General features: G+C 34.0%; 1 protein-coding gene across 2 annotated transcripts in view; it reads left to right on the forward strand.

Moving 5' to 3' along the window:
- Nucleotides 1-17,678, forward strand: part of Senp1 (SUMO specific peptidase 1) — a 51,614-nt gene that overhangs the window by 21,014 nt on the left and 12,922 nt on the right. For both annotated transcript variants that reach the window (XM_026400640.2, XM_026400642.2), the window contains exons 7-13: nt 4,265-4,368; nt 4,452-4,735; nt 6,511-6,565; nt 10,631-10,669; nt 11,594-11,678; nt 12,042-12,197; nt 13,248-13,379. In XM_026400640.2, the coding sequence (XP_026256425.1) occupies nt 4,265-4,368; nt 4,452-4,735; nt 6,511-6,565; nt 10,631-10,669; nt 11,594-11,678; nt 12,042-12,197; nt 13,248-13,379 (855 nt within the window). The remainder of the gene's footprint in view (nt 1-4,264; nt 4,369-4,451; nt 4,736-6,510; nt 6,566-10,630; nt 10,670-11,593; nt 11,679-12,041; nt 12,198-13,247; nt 13,380-17,678) is intronic.

Below are 17,678 nucleotides of genomic sequence, written 5' to 3' on the forward strand. Positions count from 1 at the left end.
GTGGTATATATACACAAGGGAATATTACTCAGCCATAAAGAAGAATGAAATTATGGTATTTGCCAGTAAATGGATGGAACTAGAGACTATTGTGCTAAGTGAAATAAGCCAATCCCCCCAAATCAAAAGCTGAATATTCTCTTTGGTATGTGGATGCTAACACACAATAAAGATGGGAGGGGGGAGAATAGAAGTTCATTGGGTTAGTCAAAGGGGAATGAAGGGAAGGGGCGGTGGGAATAGGAAAGATAGTAAAAGGAATTGGACATAACTCCTATGTTCATATATGAATACATGACCAGTGTAACTCCACATCATGTATAACCACAAGAATTGGAAGTTATACTCCATGTATGTATAATATGTCAAAATACATTCTATTTTCATGTATAATTAAAAAGAATAGAAAATATGAAGATTGGGTATCAATGCTGGATTTATCTGTCAAATTTAGAAATGTGAAGCTATTTACAAAATTAAGATGATGCTGCCTCTGAATTGTTTGTTCAGACTTACGACAGGAATTTGAAAGAATTTGGAAATCTCCAAGTCGTGGCTATACAGAATAACTGATTAAGAGTATAGCATTGAGGAGCTGTGCTGTCCATTTGGGATAACCAGTAACCACAAGTGTTATTTAAATTAATTCAAATTAAATGAAATTAAAAATTTAGTTTCTGAGTCACAAGCCACATTTCAAGCATTCATTAGTCACATGTGGGTAGTGGTTACCATATTGCACAGCACAGTTATAGAACATTTCCATTATCACAGTTTTTGTTATAGAGGATGTAAATTTCTGTTAGAAAAAGAGAAAATACTAGCAACAATACAAAATTTAAAGGGTAAGAACACAGTTTTTTCAATTACATATTGCTCCCAGACATGCTTCTCTGTAACTTATTGAGCATTTTAAGATGTTAGATTTTATATAAATGGCAAGGAGAGTTTTATTTTTTTCTCTTCAGTGCTTTACAGTTTTGTCATAAACAATGCATTTGAATTTAATAGAAAATTATTGAGTGATATACATTTTGTACTTGAAATTTATTTGTATGTTTTAAAAGTTATTTAAGCAAAATAAAAGTTAGGGAGATTACAAAGTAATTTGGATAATTTGTAAAAATAATTGGCTTGTTAAGGTTCATTTTGTGCACTCTAAAAATTTTTATACTCTTACAGTTCAATTTTTTGATGGAGCCTCTTGCATAAATATCACCTAATTGTAGGAATATGTCACATATTTTTCTTAGTAGAATTCAGCACCTTAATTAATCTTACACTGTTTAAAATTTGGTCCTAAACTAAGTTTTTTAAATGTAATCTTAGACTCTCCTGAACTTCAACATATTATCTAATTATTGCTTCTTTTCCTCTTCATTTCCTAATTTCTTATTTAAGTATAAAAACACTTTAATAATATAGAAAGATGTGGTTTTTAAAAAATTTTATAGTACTAGATGCTTTAAAACAGGATTATATTTGATGTTTCAAGTGACTTACTGTTTTGTGCATTATTTGGTAAAACCAAATGTTATGTATGTTCTTTTGAAAGTTTCCTAAACTATCTTTTCTTTGTCAGAAGTAGTTCCAAATAGAACATAACGTTCATTTTTTTTTTGTTTTAATGAAAGAGAAAAAGTACCTACTATCATTAAAAAAAAAAGTCCTTGTGACCTCCAAATTAATATGTAAAACAATGAAAACTTTAAACTTTTAAAACTATAAATTAGTTTAAACTGGAAACATGAGGCTTTAAGGGTTTGGAATAAGGATAATCTATTCTTTTTTATTTTATATCCACTAGTAAGTATGAGATTGTTCAGGGTCAAAATCTTTTCTTTGAAGTTACATTTGTTGAGAAAATGATTTATAGGGGGACTAGTGTGTGTTAAATTACTTTTTAATTAGATCTTTACATTGAATAATCTAGATTTCTCTTAATTTGTGTTAGTAAAGTTACTTTATGATCCCTTGGTTCTTTGTATCTTATAAATATAAAAGTTTATTCTGAGAAAATAGTTGGCTCTGTGATGTGAGAAAGAAGTGTTTTTAACTTTGGTGGTTGATACCTTTGGAACAAATATCTTTTCTGTTTCATTTACTCCATGTTCTTTTGAGATCTTTATGTGATGGAAATGATTTTCTTTTTTAAACATTCCCTTGGTATCAAGAGATGCTCTGCAAAGTAACGTCTCATACTGGGGTATATACATTGTTTCCCTCTATGATGTAATAAACAAAGGTTTTTTTTTTTTTTAAATATTTATTTATTTATTAGTTATTGGCGGACACAACATCTTTGTTTGTATGTGGTGCTGAGGATCGAACCCGGGCCGCTCGCATGCCAGGCGAGCGCGCTACCTCTTGAGCCACATCCCCAGCCCCCTAAACAAAGGTTTTTAAAATCCAGTTTGGTGGTACAGTGGATATGTACTAAAAGTGTTGGTTAATTAAGATTTAATTTTATGACCCAGGTGGCCTGATTTCCCTTCCCTCCTTTCATCTTAATTACTCTTGGAAACAGTCTATTGATAACTTTAATGTATGTTGATTAGGTTATTCGGTATACTAGAAGAGTTAAGACTTATATTTAGGATATACAGAAACTCCTGGTCCATAAAATGCCAGCTAACACAGATTTCCTGCACATAGAAGATCACTGTTGAGTTGATCAACAGACTGTTCTTACCATCTAATAATCTATAATAATGTGTTTTCATTCTGCTCTTAAAAAATCTTCATAATGGCAATTTAAGAGTATAGAGAAAAGTTTTTCAAGTGTTTTCTTTTCAGTAGAATAGCCAAAAATAACAGATTTGGTTATTGATATTATTTTATACCTGGTAATGTCTGTTTCTAGCCTTATTTTTGTGCCATCATGGAGGTGCCAGCCCAGTACTGTAAATAGTATTTTCACAAACTGTAGAAAGGGAGGTCACTATCATCTTGAATACAGTATTAATATCTAAGGGATAAAATAATGGAGGTTTTTTTTCCGCCCACATACAGCATTGCAAGATTTTGTTGTTGTGGGTTTTTTGTTTGTTTCTTTGTTTTTGTTGTTGTTTTTCCTCTTGGGTCTGTTCTTTCTTTTCTAACTTAGCTGTACACCTTTTTTTTTTTTTTTTTTTTTAAGAGAGAGGGGAGAGAGAGAGAGAGAGAGAGAGAGAGAGAGAATTTTCAATATTTATTTTCTAGTTCTCGGCGGACACAACATTCTTGTTGGTATGTGGTGCTGAGGATCGAACCCGGGCAGCACGCATGCCAGGCGAGCGCTCTACCACTTGAGCCACATCCCCAGCCCAGCTGTACACCTTTAAGGATAGTTTTTTTTTTTTCTCAAAGGAGTTGTCATGTCTCACAGTTTAAGTATATTCTAGTAGATGAGTAACATCTATAAACATCGGCAATGTAATTATAATTTACTCTGTAGCAACAACTAAAGATTCAAGAAGAAAAAATATTAGTATTTATTTGCCTTTGTAATTAATCATTTAATTCATTTGGCTTTTAACAAATATTTGTAATTGAATAAAATACTTATGCACGTATTGTATGTCACTGCAAGGTGCTGCTAACCCTACCACCATGTTTAAAATTATTGTGTAGTTATTTTACAGTTTGTAAGATTTTAAAAAAATAACTGAAACTTCTTGAACACAGTCCATTGCTTCAGGGGATCTGTATAGAGTAGTAGATGTTTTACATGGTTACAGTAAATAATGATGTAATGAACTGACATAGTAATATCACTAATATTATTTTATTCTTATGCAGTGTAGTTCTTGGCTAGGTGACCTTATTTCTTTCTACCCTTCCCTTCATTCACACTGACCTTACCACTTCTTGAATACGTCAGGCACATTCCTATTTCAGGGTTTTGCATTTGCTGTTCCTCTATCTGGAATATTCTTTTACATATAGATTTGGGGAAGGAGTTGAACTCAGGGGTACTTTACCACTATCCTCAGCCCTTTTTTATTATTATTTTTTTAAATTTTGAGACAGGGTTTTGTTCAGTTATTGAGGGTCTTGCAAAGTTGCTGAGGCTGGCCTCAGACTTGCCATCCTTGTGCTTCAGTTTCCCAAGTCGTTGGAATTACAGCTATATTACCTCTCAGCCTAATGTACAACAATTCTTAATTACCTTTAGTAGTCTGCTTGAAATTTGACTGAACTTCTGGGATCTCATCTAGATGCTACTTTGAGAAATACTTGTCTCATTGAATGTATTTAAGATCTTTATTTTTTTGTCTTATAGACAGTTCAAGAAGAAGAAAAAGAGATCTACAGACAGCTGCTACAGATGGTCACAGGGAAACAGTTCTCTGTAGCCAAACCCACCACACATTTTCCTTTACACCTGTGAGTTACAGAAGCATCTTTTTAGATTAATTTAATTCTACAATTTGCTATTTGATATTCAAACTATATCGTTCTTTTGCTAGGTCTCGATGTCTTAGTTCCAGTAAGAATACTTTGAAAGACTCACTGTTTAAAAATGGAAATTCTTGTGCATCTCATGTCATTGGTTCTGATACTTCATCATCTGGATCTGCCAGCATTTTAACTACCCAGGAACAGCGGTCTCACAGTGCATATTCCTTACCGTCATATACCCCAGATGTTCCATTTGGATCCACAGATTCTGATCCTTGCCATCAACCCCATCATCACCACTCTCTTCCACATCAACCAGATAATTTACCAGCATCAAACACACAATCTGAAGGTAAAAATTATATTGTATAACTGTATTTTTAATTCTAACAGCCAGTTAACTTTATCTGGATTGATTATTGGCAACATTGTAATGTACACATAACATACATATACACTATATATACATATATGAGACTTTAAAAACATAATTCAACTAATCATGCCATGAGCAAGCTAAACATACAAGTAAAATAATGAAATACAACTTTTTCCTTTTTTCTTACTTTTTTTGGGGGAGGTGGTACTCTTTTCTTACATCAAATTGTAAATGATTTGATATAATATCTAAATGACAAATTGCCTGAGGCAGAACCTAGAATCAGAGTACATCCAGCCCAGTTGCTTCAGCACTTTTCCTGTTTCTTAATTACTTTGCAATGAAAATCAAGTAAACTGAAGTTCTAGGAGTTTTGAGATATCAAAAAAGTATTGAAGTATAAGTATTTAACATATAATACTAAGCCATTATAGGTTTATGCATTTTAGAATGATTGTCAGCAAGTTTTGGAGAGAGTTTTTTTTCCTGACTTTTGGCATTGGTCATTAAGGTTTTGCTATAATAGTTCTCTCCATTTTTTGGTATGTATTATGGTACACTTGTACATATTTAGGTATGTAACTTAAAACAAATTGTGGGTTAAATGGTCAGACATTAGGAATCTTGATAGATTGAGCACAAGACTTTTCCTCCTTCCTCAATTCATTTGATTTTTTTTTTTAATCTTTTTTGTTTGTTTTAATTCTCACTTGAGGATTAAAATTTTTGGTGACATCATGGGGGCTGGGGTTGTGGCTCAGTGGTAGACGTTTGCCTTGAACATGTGAGGCACTGGGTTTGATTCTCAGCACCACATAAAAAATAAATAAAGTATTATGTTCATCTACAGCCAAAAAAATATGAAAAAAAAATTCTGGTGACATCACCATGGTGGCATCATTATATAGTTACACATACCCATGAAAACTTGTATTACATTTTTGAAGTTATTTATTTAATAGAAGGTGGGGCAGAGCTGGGGAAGTGGCTCAGTGGTAGAGTGCTTGTGTAGTGTGGGTGAAACCTGGGGTTTCATACCTAGGACTGTACAAAAAAGTCAAAACAATAAAATTTTAACCTCAGAATCATACATTGTATGGCAGATACTTAGATACAATTAGACTGAAACAAATATACTACATTGCCCTGTTTAATTCTCTCCTTGTACCACTTAATAAATACTCTAAATGAGGTTCTAATCATAGCACTTTATAAGTATATGGTTGCTGCCCTAGAGGAGTATTTGTTCCAGAAACAAATGATATAATGATAAAATTTGTATGTTATAGAGTCCTCCTATAGTACTATCTCTATCTTTCCCTCCCCTTTCCCTTCCCTTCCTTTCACCTAATTCATTTTCATGGGTCCATCATGAGCTTAAGACTGCATGTTCTTATTTTCCAAGTATAATTGTATTTTTAATTTTAACAGCCAGTTAACTTTATCTGGATTGATTATTAAAAGAAAGCACAGGGAGTAAGCACATCCCAAGAGTGGACCAAAAGGGCAAATATGCTTGTATTTCAGAGTGACTTCTTCTTTGTAAGACAAGCTCTTCACTAAGACCTATTAATGGTCTCAGTGAAAGAGACCTGTCTCTCTTTCTCTTTCTTACTATCTTTGTCCTAATGCTGTTATTTTTAGGGAAATAGAATATAATAAAGTTTAGGAATTTGAACTAAGACAAATAGAAGATATAACGGTGGAATTTTATTAATCATTAAATGCTCTTGTGTTTCTTTGTTTAGGATCAGACTCTGTGATTTTACTCAAAGTGAAAGAGTCTCAGACTCCAACTCCCAGGTAAACTTAGGAAAAAGGTCGTTCTCTCTCTCTCTATTCTAATTAGTTATACATGACAGCAGAGTGCATTCGATTCATTGTATACAAATGGAGCACAACTTTTCATTTCTCTTATATACAATATAGAGTGAAAAGGTCATTCTTAACTTATAATTTTCCCTTTGTTTAACCAAAATTTCTTTACTAAGAGTTGTGTAACACAAAATTGCCTCAATTCAAACCTTTCTCATGTATTATTTGAATTTCAGTGACTTCCTAATTGATCATCTTTCCTCCAGCCTTCCTTTTGTTCTTCATTTCATCTTCCACCATACTATGTTTGTTAATTCATTTTCAACCTTATTCTTTCATCCATTTTCGTGCTGTAACAAAGTGATCTTTCTAAAATTCTTCTACTTTGTTCTTCAGTTCATTTTCCATGCTATAGCCAGAGTGATCTTTCTAAAATATCTGATCATTCATTAAAGGAATTTATGACCATTTTTTAAACTCTTTCAAGGGTGGTTTATTAGACATAGAATTAAACCCAAACTCCTTAGTATTGTATAGTGAGCACTTCCTCCATAAGCCTTACCTTCCATTGCACATTTCTTTAACAAGTATTTAAATATTAAGAGTCTACTATGTGCCAGGTACTGGAATAGACAATGGGGATAACAGCAGAGAAAAGAAGTCTCTGCCCTCAAGGAGTTGTATTTTAGATGAGGGAAGTGATAGGAGACAAGTAGGGAGCACATAAACATATATGTCTAGTAGTTATAAATGCTGTAAAGAAAAATGGACTAATATGTAGGCTAGGGTTGGAGAAAATTACATATATAGAGTAGTTGAGGCAAGTCTTCAGTCAAGTGCCAGCTGAGTAGAGTCATAATGAAAGTGAGAGGAAGCCATGTGGAAATATGAGACTCTTTTCATATATTTTCAAATGCTGAATTTGTTTTAGTTTTTAAATATGATATGCTTTTTTTTGCCGATTTTTTTTTTCTGCCTGGAATATTCTGTCAACTGGTCTAACAGTAGTCTCTTTTATCTTTAAATTGCATTTCAAGAGTGACTTACATATGAAACTTTACTTCTCTGGAAGGTGTCAATACTTCTCTGGGAGGTGTCAAGTACATCTCCCTCTGTAATCCACTAGCTTATTACTTAGAATTCTTTGCCATATTATGGTCTTGGCATTTCAGTTGCTAGAATGGCAGTATTAGTTTTCCATTGAGGAGATTAGAGATAATAAAATGTTCTTTCTCATTTAATTTCTACTACATTTTTGCAGCTCCCCCATTCATTCTAAGCTTTAAGTATTCATTAAAATTTTCTGTTGAGTGTCTCAGGGAGACTTTGTAGTTTGGGTTCTTTATTTCTTAGTTTTTCAGAGTCGGACCTGACTTCTGATCTTGGCTCTTTCAGGCTTCCTGTAACTTTGAAGAAGTTATTCTTCTGAACCTCATATTACTTATAAATAAAATGCCAGTATTAGTACTCTACCATTGAATTATGTGAAGAAGAACTTACAGATAAAGCATTTTAAAAGTGTTTCACAGCCAGGCATGATGGCACATGCCTGTAATCCCAGCCACTCAGGAGGCTGAGACAGGAAGATCTCAAATTCAAAGCCAGCTTCAGCAAAAGCAAGGCATTAAGCAACTCAGTGAGACTGTCTCTAAAGAAAATGCAAAATAGTGCTGGGGATGTGGCTCAGTGGTCAGGTGCCCTTGAGTTCAATCCCTGGTACCCCAAAAGAAGTAGGTTTTCTCTCTCAGGAAGAAATTAATCAAAGATAGAGTGCTCTCACTAGGCTGAGGGTGTGGTTTAGTGGTAGCACGCTTGCTTAGCATGTGTAAAATCTTGGGGTCGATCCCTAGCACTGTTAGAAATGTAAAAAGACTTCCTCAATGATTCTTTACTAAGTCTTTTCCTTTATGGAGGACGTCTAGTGATAACTAAAGAAAGAGATGAAGGAGAAATGGTCTGTTGGGTAAGATTGATTACGTGATACTATTTGTTGAAAATGGAACCTAGTCATTACCCAATACTGATCATAGTGCCTGACATGTGATGGGTGCTTAGAAAATAAATCTTTGCTAAATAAATGAATATCCTAGAGAGCCTGAAATACTCTAAGTAGCCCTAGTACTCTTTTTTTCCCTTTTTGCTTAATGAGTCAGTCTACTGAAAGGCATTTAACCACAAGTATAAAGAACACAGTCTTCGGAATTAGATAAGATTTCTAATCCTGGCTATTCCAAGACAAATTATCCTTCTGAACCTGAGTTTCCTTTTCTGTATATATATATTACATATATATTAAGGATTAAATAATATGGGGCTTATCATGAAGCTTCACTAGTATGTAAAACACCTAGAGCAAAGTTTTACATATGGAGCACCAAGTCAGTGTTCAAAATATAGTTGTAGTTAGCCAGGCACAGTGGCACATGCCTGTAATCCCAGCAGCTCAGAAGGAGAGGCAGGAGAATGGTGGGTTCAAAGTCAGTCTCAGCAACTTAGTGAGACCCTGTCCAAAAAATGTGTGTGTGTGTGTGTGTGTGTGTGTGTGTGTGTGTGTGTATACACACACATGTACACACATACACATATAGTTGTAGTTATTACTATTACTGTATGCTTCATTTCTATGAGAAGTAATATATAATCTCTTTGGAAAAGGAAATTTCCCCTATTTGGCTTTCCTGAGACAGTAGATACCTTAATCCATTGAAGAGAAGTACTTGCCCCTGCATTATTCTTTCATTCAAATATTAAGTGTCTGCTGTGTGCAAGGAACTATTCTAGTTGCAGAAGATGTGGTAGTTTATAAAATAAAAAGTACTTTTCTGTCTTTATCAAGTTTTTGTTTTAATAAGGAAAGCCAGATTTTAATAGCATGATCCATTACTGTGAAATTTCTTTATATCATGTAATAAACACCTTCTCATGTTCATTTATTTTTAGTACCATACACTAAACAGCCCTCACAGTGCTACCACTGTTCTCTGTGGCATTCTGTCTTGGTCTTATCATATCAGGTGTCATTGTGCCAAGGGGATAGGCTGTCATTAATGACAATGACAATGCAGAGGCAGTGGAATAGCAACCTAAGGATTACTGGGGATACGAACTCTCCAAAGTTAGACTAAGGGGCAAGGGTTATCCTCTGAGCCCTTGTTAGTACCCTTTCTAGGAGAGATTATAGATATTTAAGAACTTATGCCCATGTCTCTTACTCAAAATTATAAAACTAAATGGGGACAGCTCCAGGAGATGTAGGTCTCTTAACTCCCTATTTAATGCTCTTTTTACTTGTTCTATCTAAGTTTCTTCAGAAAAGTGTTTAATTCTCTTTCAGTTGTTTCTGTGATAGATTCCTTAGTTAGGGGTTTTCAAGGAGTTGAAGTCAAGAAAAACAAGAAGCAGTTGGGACAGTTAACATGCCTGTGACACCATTAAGCATTATTTACTTAGATTGGCAGTAGGAACTACAGTGGAATTGATCTTTTAGCTCTGGAATGGATTTGCATTGTTCTTCTCTGCTTTGGCCTTCATTGACTTATTAGCTATTTGATAGGGAATATTTGGTGGTTGGGAATGTTCAGCAACTATTATGATTTGGATGGATACTTTTTGACTTTGACTGACAAGAAATCCAAGAATCCCTAAGATTTGAGTAAATCATTAATAAATCTGTCAGCATAAATCATTTAATAAGAGTAAAGTTCTAGCTTAATATATTATCTTGAATAGTAATGTGCTTTTTCACATACTGTCCTCTCATGCAATTGGGGAACTATGCTAAACTTAATTGGGTGATCTTTTTTCTTTTTTTAATTGGGTGATCTTTTTAAGAAATGTGTAAGCAGATGACTCATTTGTGTTCTTTTCTTCTCAGAGATAATATTTTTACAACTTTATTCTCAGATAATATTATAGTTATCTTATGTCAATTAGGTACCTTATACTTATTCTATAAAGTATTATTATAAACTATATAAATGATTGCTTTTGTTGATAAAAATATTCAAGTTTTCTCATAAATCTCTCTGGCTCATTTTTTCCTCCCACCTATAGTCCTACTTTCTTCCAGGCAGAGCTGTGGATCAAAGAATTGTAAGTTATTTGTTTTTAGTATGATTTTTCTTTCTCAGTCACTTCATTTTCAGTTAGAAGAGAAACAATTAGCTAATCATCCTGATTATCTTTTTATTTGTCATTAAGAATTACCTATTTGAACTCCAAAGTTTACTGAGTTTTAGAAATTCTCTCAGAATTGGGATATTTCTATTTTTATGTTTATTAAATTATAGCAATCGTTGAAACTAAATTGAATTGGAAAAATATTTCAAAGTTAGACATTATATATAAAGGAAAATATATGTTTTTATTTTGACACTGGTAAAACTAACTTATTTACTGAAGGCATTTAGTTTCCAGTTCCAAGAACTAACTTTTAGTTTTTTAAACCCTCTGCTCTTTGTGACTTTTTACAATACTTTAAATACAATGTGTATATATTTTAATACAACAATGTGTTTTAACTAAAACTTAATTAATATCTTATTTGGGATACAGAATGAAGTTTCATTTTCACATAATTTTAGAAGCATGTTAGAAAGGGGCTCATGGACTTGGGTTGTGTCTTAGTGATAGAGCACTCGTCTAGCATGTGCAAGGCCCTGGGTTTGATCCTCAGCACCATATAAAAATAAATAAACAAAATAAAGGTATTGTGTCTAACTACAACTAAAAAATAAATATTAAAAAAAGTGGCTACACAATTATAAATATTTACAAAAGTCACCTGTTCACATTGAGCAGTACACTAGGAGACAATCATTTCAGTCAAAGTGGTGAGATAATTTCATTAACTATGTCGTTTTACTCTGTGTCTTAAAATATAAATGTGATGAGGCATAAGTTAGTGTAAGGTCTTTCTGTGTAAGGGTTCTGTATTTGATGTTCACTGCATGTCAACAGTGTTTTGATCCCAAGAGGGTGATCTCCATTTGTGTCATTTTTGTTTTCACTTTATAGAACTAGTGTTTATGATTCTCGTGCTCGGGAAAGATTGCGCCAGATTGAAGAGCAGAAAGCACTGGCATTACAGCTTCAAAATCAGGTAAAAAGTATAGGGGCTAGGGTTGTAAGTCAGTGGTGTAGTGCTTGCCTTGAATGGGTGATGCACTGGGTTCAATTCTCAGCACCACATAAAAATAAATAAATAAAGATATTGTGTCCATCTACAACTAAAAAAAAATCTTTAAAAAAGATTATAAATAAATAGCATGTCCAAATTGAAACTAGTTTAGAAGGTTATCTGGATTTGGGTAACTGCTGTTGTGATTGCAAGATTGTGTGTGGTGGCATAGCATTTTATGATGAGTGGTATATGTTCTTGGTCTTTTCAACTAGAACTACTCAGTATACATAAGTCAAATAGTAGATTTCCTTATTGCACTTATTCTGCTGTTCTGGTTTTCAGAGATTGCAGGAACAGGAACATTCATTACATGATTCAGTAGAACTGCATCTTCGTGTACCTCTTGAAAAGGAGATCCCTGTCACAATCTCCCAAGAAACAGAAAAAAAAAGTCATAAATTAACTGATAGTGAAGATGAATTCCCTGAAATTACAGAGGTAAAGTACATGCTGTAAATTCCTGCACTAATAAGTATTATATTTAGAAAGAATGCTCTGGACACTTTTAAACATAAAGTAATAGAATATGTGGTATTAAAATTTTATTGCATACTTCGCTGATTTTATTATACATCAATCTTTATTTTTAAAGGATTATTGAAAGTTGATGAAAAAATTGGGGGGTTGAGGGTATATATAGCTCATTGGTAGAATGCTAGCATATACAAGGCCTTGGGTTCAATCCTTAGCATTATAAGCAAAACAAAACCAGAAAAAAAATTATGTACCTGGTGAGCATAACACAATTATTGTAGTTGCCCTGGAGTACATATTTTATATTTTAAAAAGTAAAGCACAGGGCTGGTTATAGCTCAGTGGTGGAGTGCTTGCTTCACGTGTGAGGCCCTGAGTTCTATCCTCCACACCACATAAGAATAAATAAATAAAATAAAGGTATTATGTCCATCTACAACTAAAAATTAAAACACAAATTTTTCTAGGAAAATAGTATCTAAAGTACACTGCTTTTACTCCATTGCTACCTTTTGTGAAAGCTTTTTCTTAGGAAATCATTTGGACCAGAAATATAAAATATAGGGGGGAGGGCTTTTCTTTTCTTTTTTTTTTTTTAAATATTTTTTAGCTACACATAGACACAATATCTTTATTTATTTTTATGTGATGCTGAGGATCGAACCCAGTGCCTCACTTGTGCAAAGTAAGCGCTCTACCACTGAGCCACAACCCCAGCCACGGGGGAGGGCTTTTCATAGTCTTAGGAAATTTGATAAGAAAAGATTGTTTCACACTTTAGGAATTAATATAAAAAACAAGTATCTGGATATTGTAAGAATGGAGAACTAAATAGGATGGAAGGAAGTAATCAATGTTGGAATGGAATGGAAACCAAAATGTTAGTTAGAAGTAAACCGATTAACAGTAAATTGGTAAAACAGTTGACTAATATATAGCATGGGGAATTGGTGAGCAGTCTGATTTTGTCTGAAGCCATGTGTGTTTGATCTCTAATGTCCTTTGTTTTCCTAGGAAATGGAGAAAGAAATAAAGAATGTATTTCGTAATGGGAACCAAGATGAAGTTCTCAGTGAAGCATTCCGCTTGACCATTACACGCAAAGATATTCAAACTCTAAATCATCTGAATTGGCTCAATGATGAGGTAATCTTAAATTTTTTATATAGAAATATTTTATATAGAATTTATTTTATATAGAAATAGTAGATGAACATTAAGACATTATCTCACATTATCTTCCTTTCTGCATCTACTTGTTTTAGGTCACTTACATTATAAATGATAAACTTTCTAGAATAGTCTTCAGTGGTACATAATATTTTAAAAACTGATGCTGAAGAAGTTTGATATATTAGGGGAAAAAGCTATTGCCCTCACCTCCCAATTCCAACTAAGTATATTAATTGCACTATGATTTTTAAAGTGATCTATCCTGTTCCTAAACCTGTAGATGTCTGTTTTATTTCAAAAGAACGTTTCCACAGCCAAAGAAGAGAATTGGGATTGAACATTATATATTTTAGGTACCAATATCTGTTCTTTTATGCTGAAGACTTTCCAAATAATAATATTGGAACATCTGTTGAGCATTTAGCTCATGTTAGGCACTGTTCTAAATGTTTTATATGTTCTACTCACGTAAGATTTACTATACCCTTGGAAGTAGATGCTATAGTTTTATCATCCCCATTCTATACATAAAAAAATAAGGCATAAGAAGGTTAAGAAACTTCTAGCTATTATAGCTGTTAAATAGCACAGCCAAGGTTCAGACCCAAGCATTGAGTCTTATCTACTGTATCATACCACCTCAGAATCTTAAATTGGGTCCTGTCTTAGGATTAGGTATATAAAGTTAGGAGTTAGGTATCATGCCCAGATTTTTCTCTGGAGGCAGCTGAAGTAGCCCCACTGCCTCTTCAGTTTATAAAATAACAATTTCAGAAGTTCTTTAGTCCCTGTAATATTCTTTGACCTAGAATAGTAAGGAATACGTGATTTGACACTGTATTTAGGGAGAATCCCCTTACTACTTTTAGCTCCTCAGAATTAGAACATTGAATCAAATAATGGGGGAGAGGATAAAAGACCTCAAAATCAAAGGGTGAAATGAAAATCAAGAATAAGCAAAAATATCCACTGATATATTGGTTTTGATCTTTGGTCTTTTGCCATTTTTGCCTGCCACTGCTAGAGGAGAAAATGGTTTCTCCAAAGGGACTGTGCCTGTTGTAAATTATACACAGCCTTGTAGGGGGCAGCAGTGAGCAGGATATGAGCTGGAGTTTTGCTGTTGACTGTGGCAGTTACTTCAGTGAGATCCCTTATAGAAGCAGCATTCATCAGGACATATTTTCCATTCCCTGGGCCCATCAGAAGCTGAATTTTTAGCAAGCAAAGTTAATAGAATTATTATTTAGAGATGAGAAGGAAATATTCTTTGTCTCTTTTATCTTACCACACTTACCTATATCTTTTTTTAAAATATTTTTTTTAGTTATAGATGGACACAATACCATTATTTTATTTTTATGTGGTGCTGAGGATCGAACCCAATGTCTTACATGTGCTAGGCAGGTGCTCTACCACTGAGCTACAGACCCAGCCCTACCTATAACTTTATAGGAAGTGCTTTTCTTTTGAGTTCAAAATAATGTTAACCTCAAAAATGGGTGCCAGTTCATATGTCTATGATGATGATGAAAACTATTTTAAATAAAAAGCATCATTTTCAAAGCAGCATACTTCTCAGGCTTTCAAAGTTATTGTCCTTATGAAGTCAGTATTGTGAAGTGTTAGTACACAGCCTAAAATGTCTATATTCCTTTTAAAAAATTCTGTTTCTCAATTTTTGAGCAGTCTTTTGCAAGTAATTTGTCCTTTCCAATTGTGTTCTTTACCTCAAATAGATACTTTTATTCATAAAAGTTTCTCTTCTTTTTATATGTCCTATCAGTTTCATAGGATATATTAAAACTTTTTTCAAAATAAGATGACTGATTAATTATTTTTATAATTGACAAGGAATGTAACAGCCAGGAAACGAAAGGAATCGATTTAGTTTGTATTAAAAAAAAAAAAAAAATCTGGAAATGCTCTATTTGGATATGTATAGAAAAACATTTGGCTACCCTTCCCCTGGTGCTTTCCTGAAAGGAAAATAGACTTCAATGTCTGTTCATATAATAGCCTTTCAAAAAATATTTTCATGAATAGATTTATTTATAGGTGAATTTTGTTAAATTATATATAGTTTCAAAAGATTAATAATTGAAAGAATGGATGCTTTACCTTCACATAAGAAAATTAAACTTCTCGAAAATGGAATGTTGGAACTGGCTACCTTATAAATAATACATAAAGAAGCAGAAGACTGATAAAATTAGGGACATTGTAGGAATTAGGTCAGGAGATTAGTTATTGATAAAAATACCCAGTTAAAGGAAGGGGAAGACAGAGTTAAAGGAAGAATTAGTTGTAAAAATAGATTGAAAGTCACAATCAAGAAACAAATATTTTAGCCAAGAGGGGTAATGCACACCTGTAATTCCAGCTATTCAAGAGGCTAAGGCAGGAGGATCACAAGTTTGAGGCTAATTTGGGCAACTTAGCAAAAATAAAACAAAACAGGCTGGGGGATATTACTCGTGGTAGAGCATTTGCCTAACGGACACAGGCTCCCAGATTTTATCCCCAGGACTAGAACCAAAAAAAACAAAAAAATTAAAAAAACCTTCAAATACATGGAAATAATTTAGATAAATAGAACTAAATCTTCTGGTCATAATAGAATAAAATGGCAAGATTTACCCTTTCATCTTAACTGGAAGACTTATAAATAAAACAATATGGAACAACAATTTTCAGACACTGCTGGTAGATTTTAAATACAGGAGCTTCTCTCAAGTCTTAGGTTGAATACTGACCTGGGTGTTTGTGAAAAGACACTACTAAAGGCTAGGAAAAGAATTGCCAGAAAGATGGAATCAGAACAATCTCAGGGCCCACACACATGCCAAGAGTAGTCATGTTCCAGCCAGTTAAAGTGGAAAAAATCTCCGAAGTGAGAGGGTGTATGAATAGAATCCTTATAAGAGTTCACAGTGTCCAATATCACATCAAAAATTACCTGAAACTGTCCAATAATACATGTTAATAAAAAATTTTTTAAATTACCAGCTATACAAAGAGAAAAGAAAATACAGCTATTGACAAAGGAGAAAAGCAGTCACTACAAACACCCAGAAATGAACAAAATGATAAAATTAGCAAACAAATATGTTAAAACAGGTATTAATTATATTCAGAAAAGTAGAGAAAAATGGACATTCTGTGGAGAGAAATGGAGATATTTTTTAAAAGGTCCAAATTGAACTTACAGAAATGAAAATGTATCTGAAATAAAACATACACAGGCTGGTGCTATAGTAGATTAGACACGTCAGAAGAGAAGCATTTGTGAACTTAAAGATATAGCAATAGAAGCTGGCATGGTGGTGCACACCTGTAATCCAGGCAGCTCGGGAGGCTGAGGCAGGAGGATCACTAGTTCAGACAGAGCCAGCCTCAGCAAAAGTGAAGCACTAAGCAACTTAGTGAGACTCTCTGTCTCTAAAGAAAATACAAAACAGGGCTTGGGATGTTGCTCAATGGTGGAGTGCCTCTGAGTTCAATCCCCAGTACCCTCCAAAAAGATATAGCAATAGAAACCATCCAGAAGTAAATAGAAAAAATGCTGAAGATAGCCAGGCACAGTGGCACACACCTGTAATTCCAGCAACTGGAGGCTGAGTCATGAAGATTGGAAGTTTGAGGTCAGCATTAGCAACTTAGTGAGGTTCTAAGCAATGTAGTTAGACCCTGCCTCAAAAAATAAAAAGAAGGGCTGGGGTTGTGACTCAGTGGTAGAGTGCTTGCCTAGCACATGTGAGGGACTGAGTTCAAGCCTCAGCACCACATAAGAATGAAATAAAGATACTGTGTCCACCACCTACAACTAAAAAATAAATAGGACTGGGGATGTGGCTCAGTGGGTTAAAGCCTCAGTATCAATAAAATAAAATAAAAAAGGCTGAAGAAGGATGACAGACCATCAGTGAACCATGGGACAGTTATCAAACAGTCAGCATATAATTATAGTCTCAAAAAGAAAGGTGGGAACATAGGTAATGTCAACAAAGTATTTGAAAAATTAATGGTGGAGCCAGCATGGTGGCTCACGCCTGTAATCCGAGTGGCTCTGCAGGCTGAGACTGGAGGATGGTGAGTTCAAAGCCAGCCTCAGCAAAGGCAAGGCACTAAGCAAATCATTGAGACCTCATCTCTAAATAAAATACAAAATAGGGCTGAGGATGTGACTCAGTGTGTGAATGCCCCCGAGTTCAATCCCCAGTACAACCCCCCCCCAAAAAAAAATTTGATGGAGGAAGAGTTCTCAATTTT

The sequence above is a fragment of the Urocitellus parryii genome, chromosome 5 (assembly GCF_045843805.1).
Source record: "Urocitellus parryii isolate mUroPar1 chromosome 5, mUroPar1.hap1, whole genome shotgun sequence".
Lineage (NCBI taxonomy): Eukaryota > Metazoa > Chordata > Mammalia > Rodentia > Sciuridae > Urocitellus > Urocitellus parryii.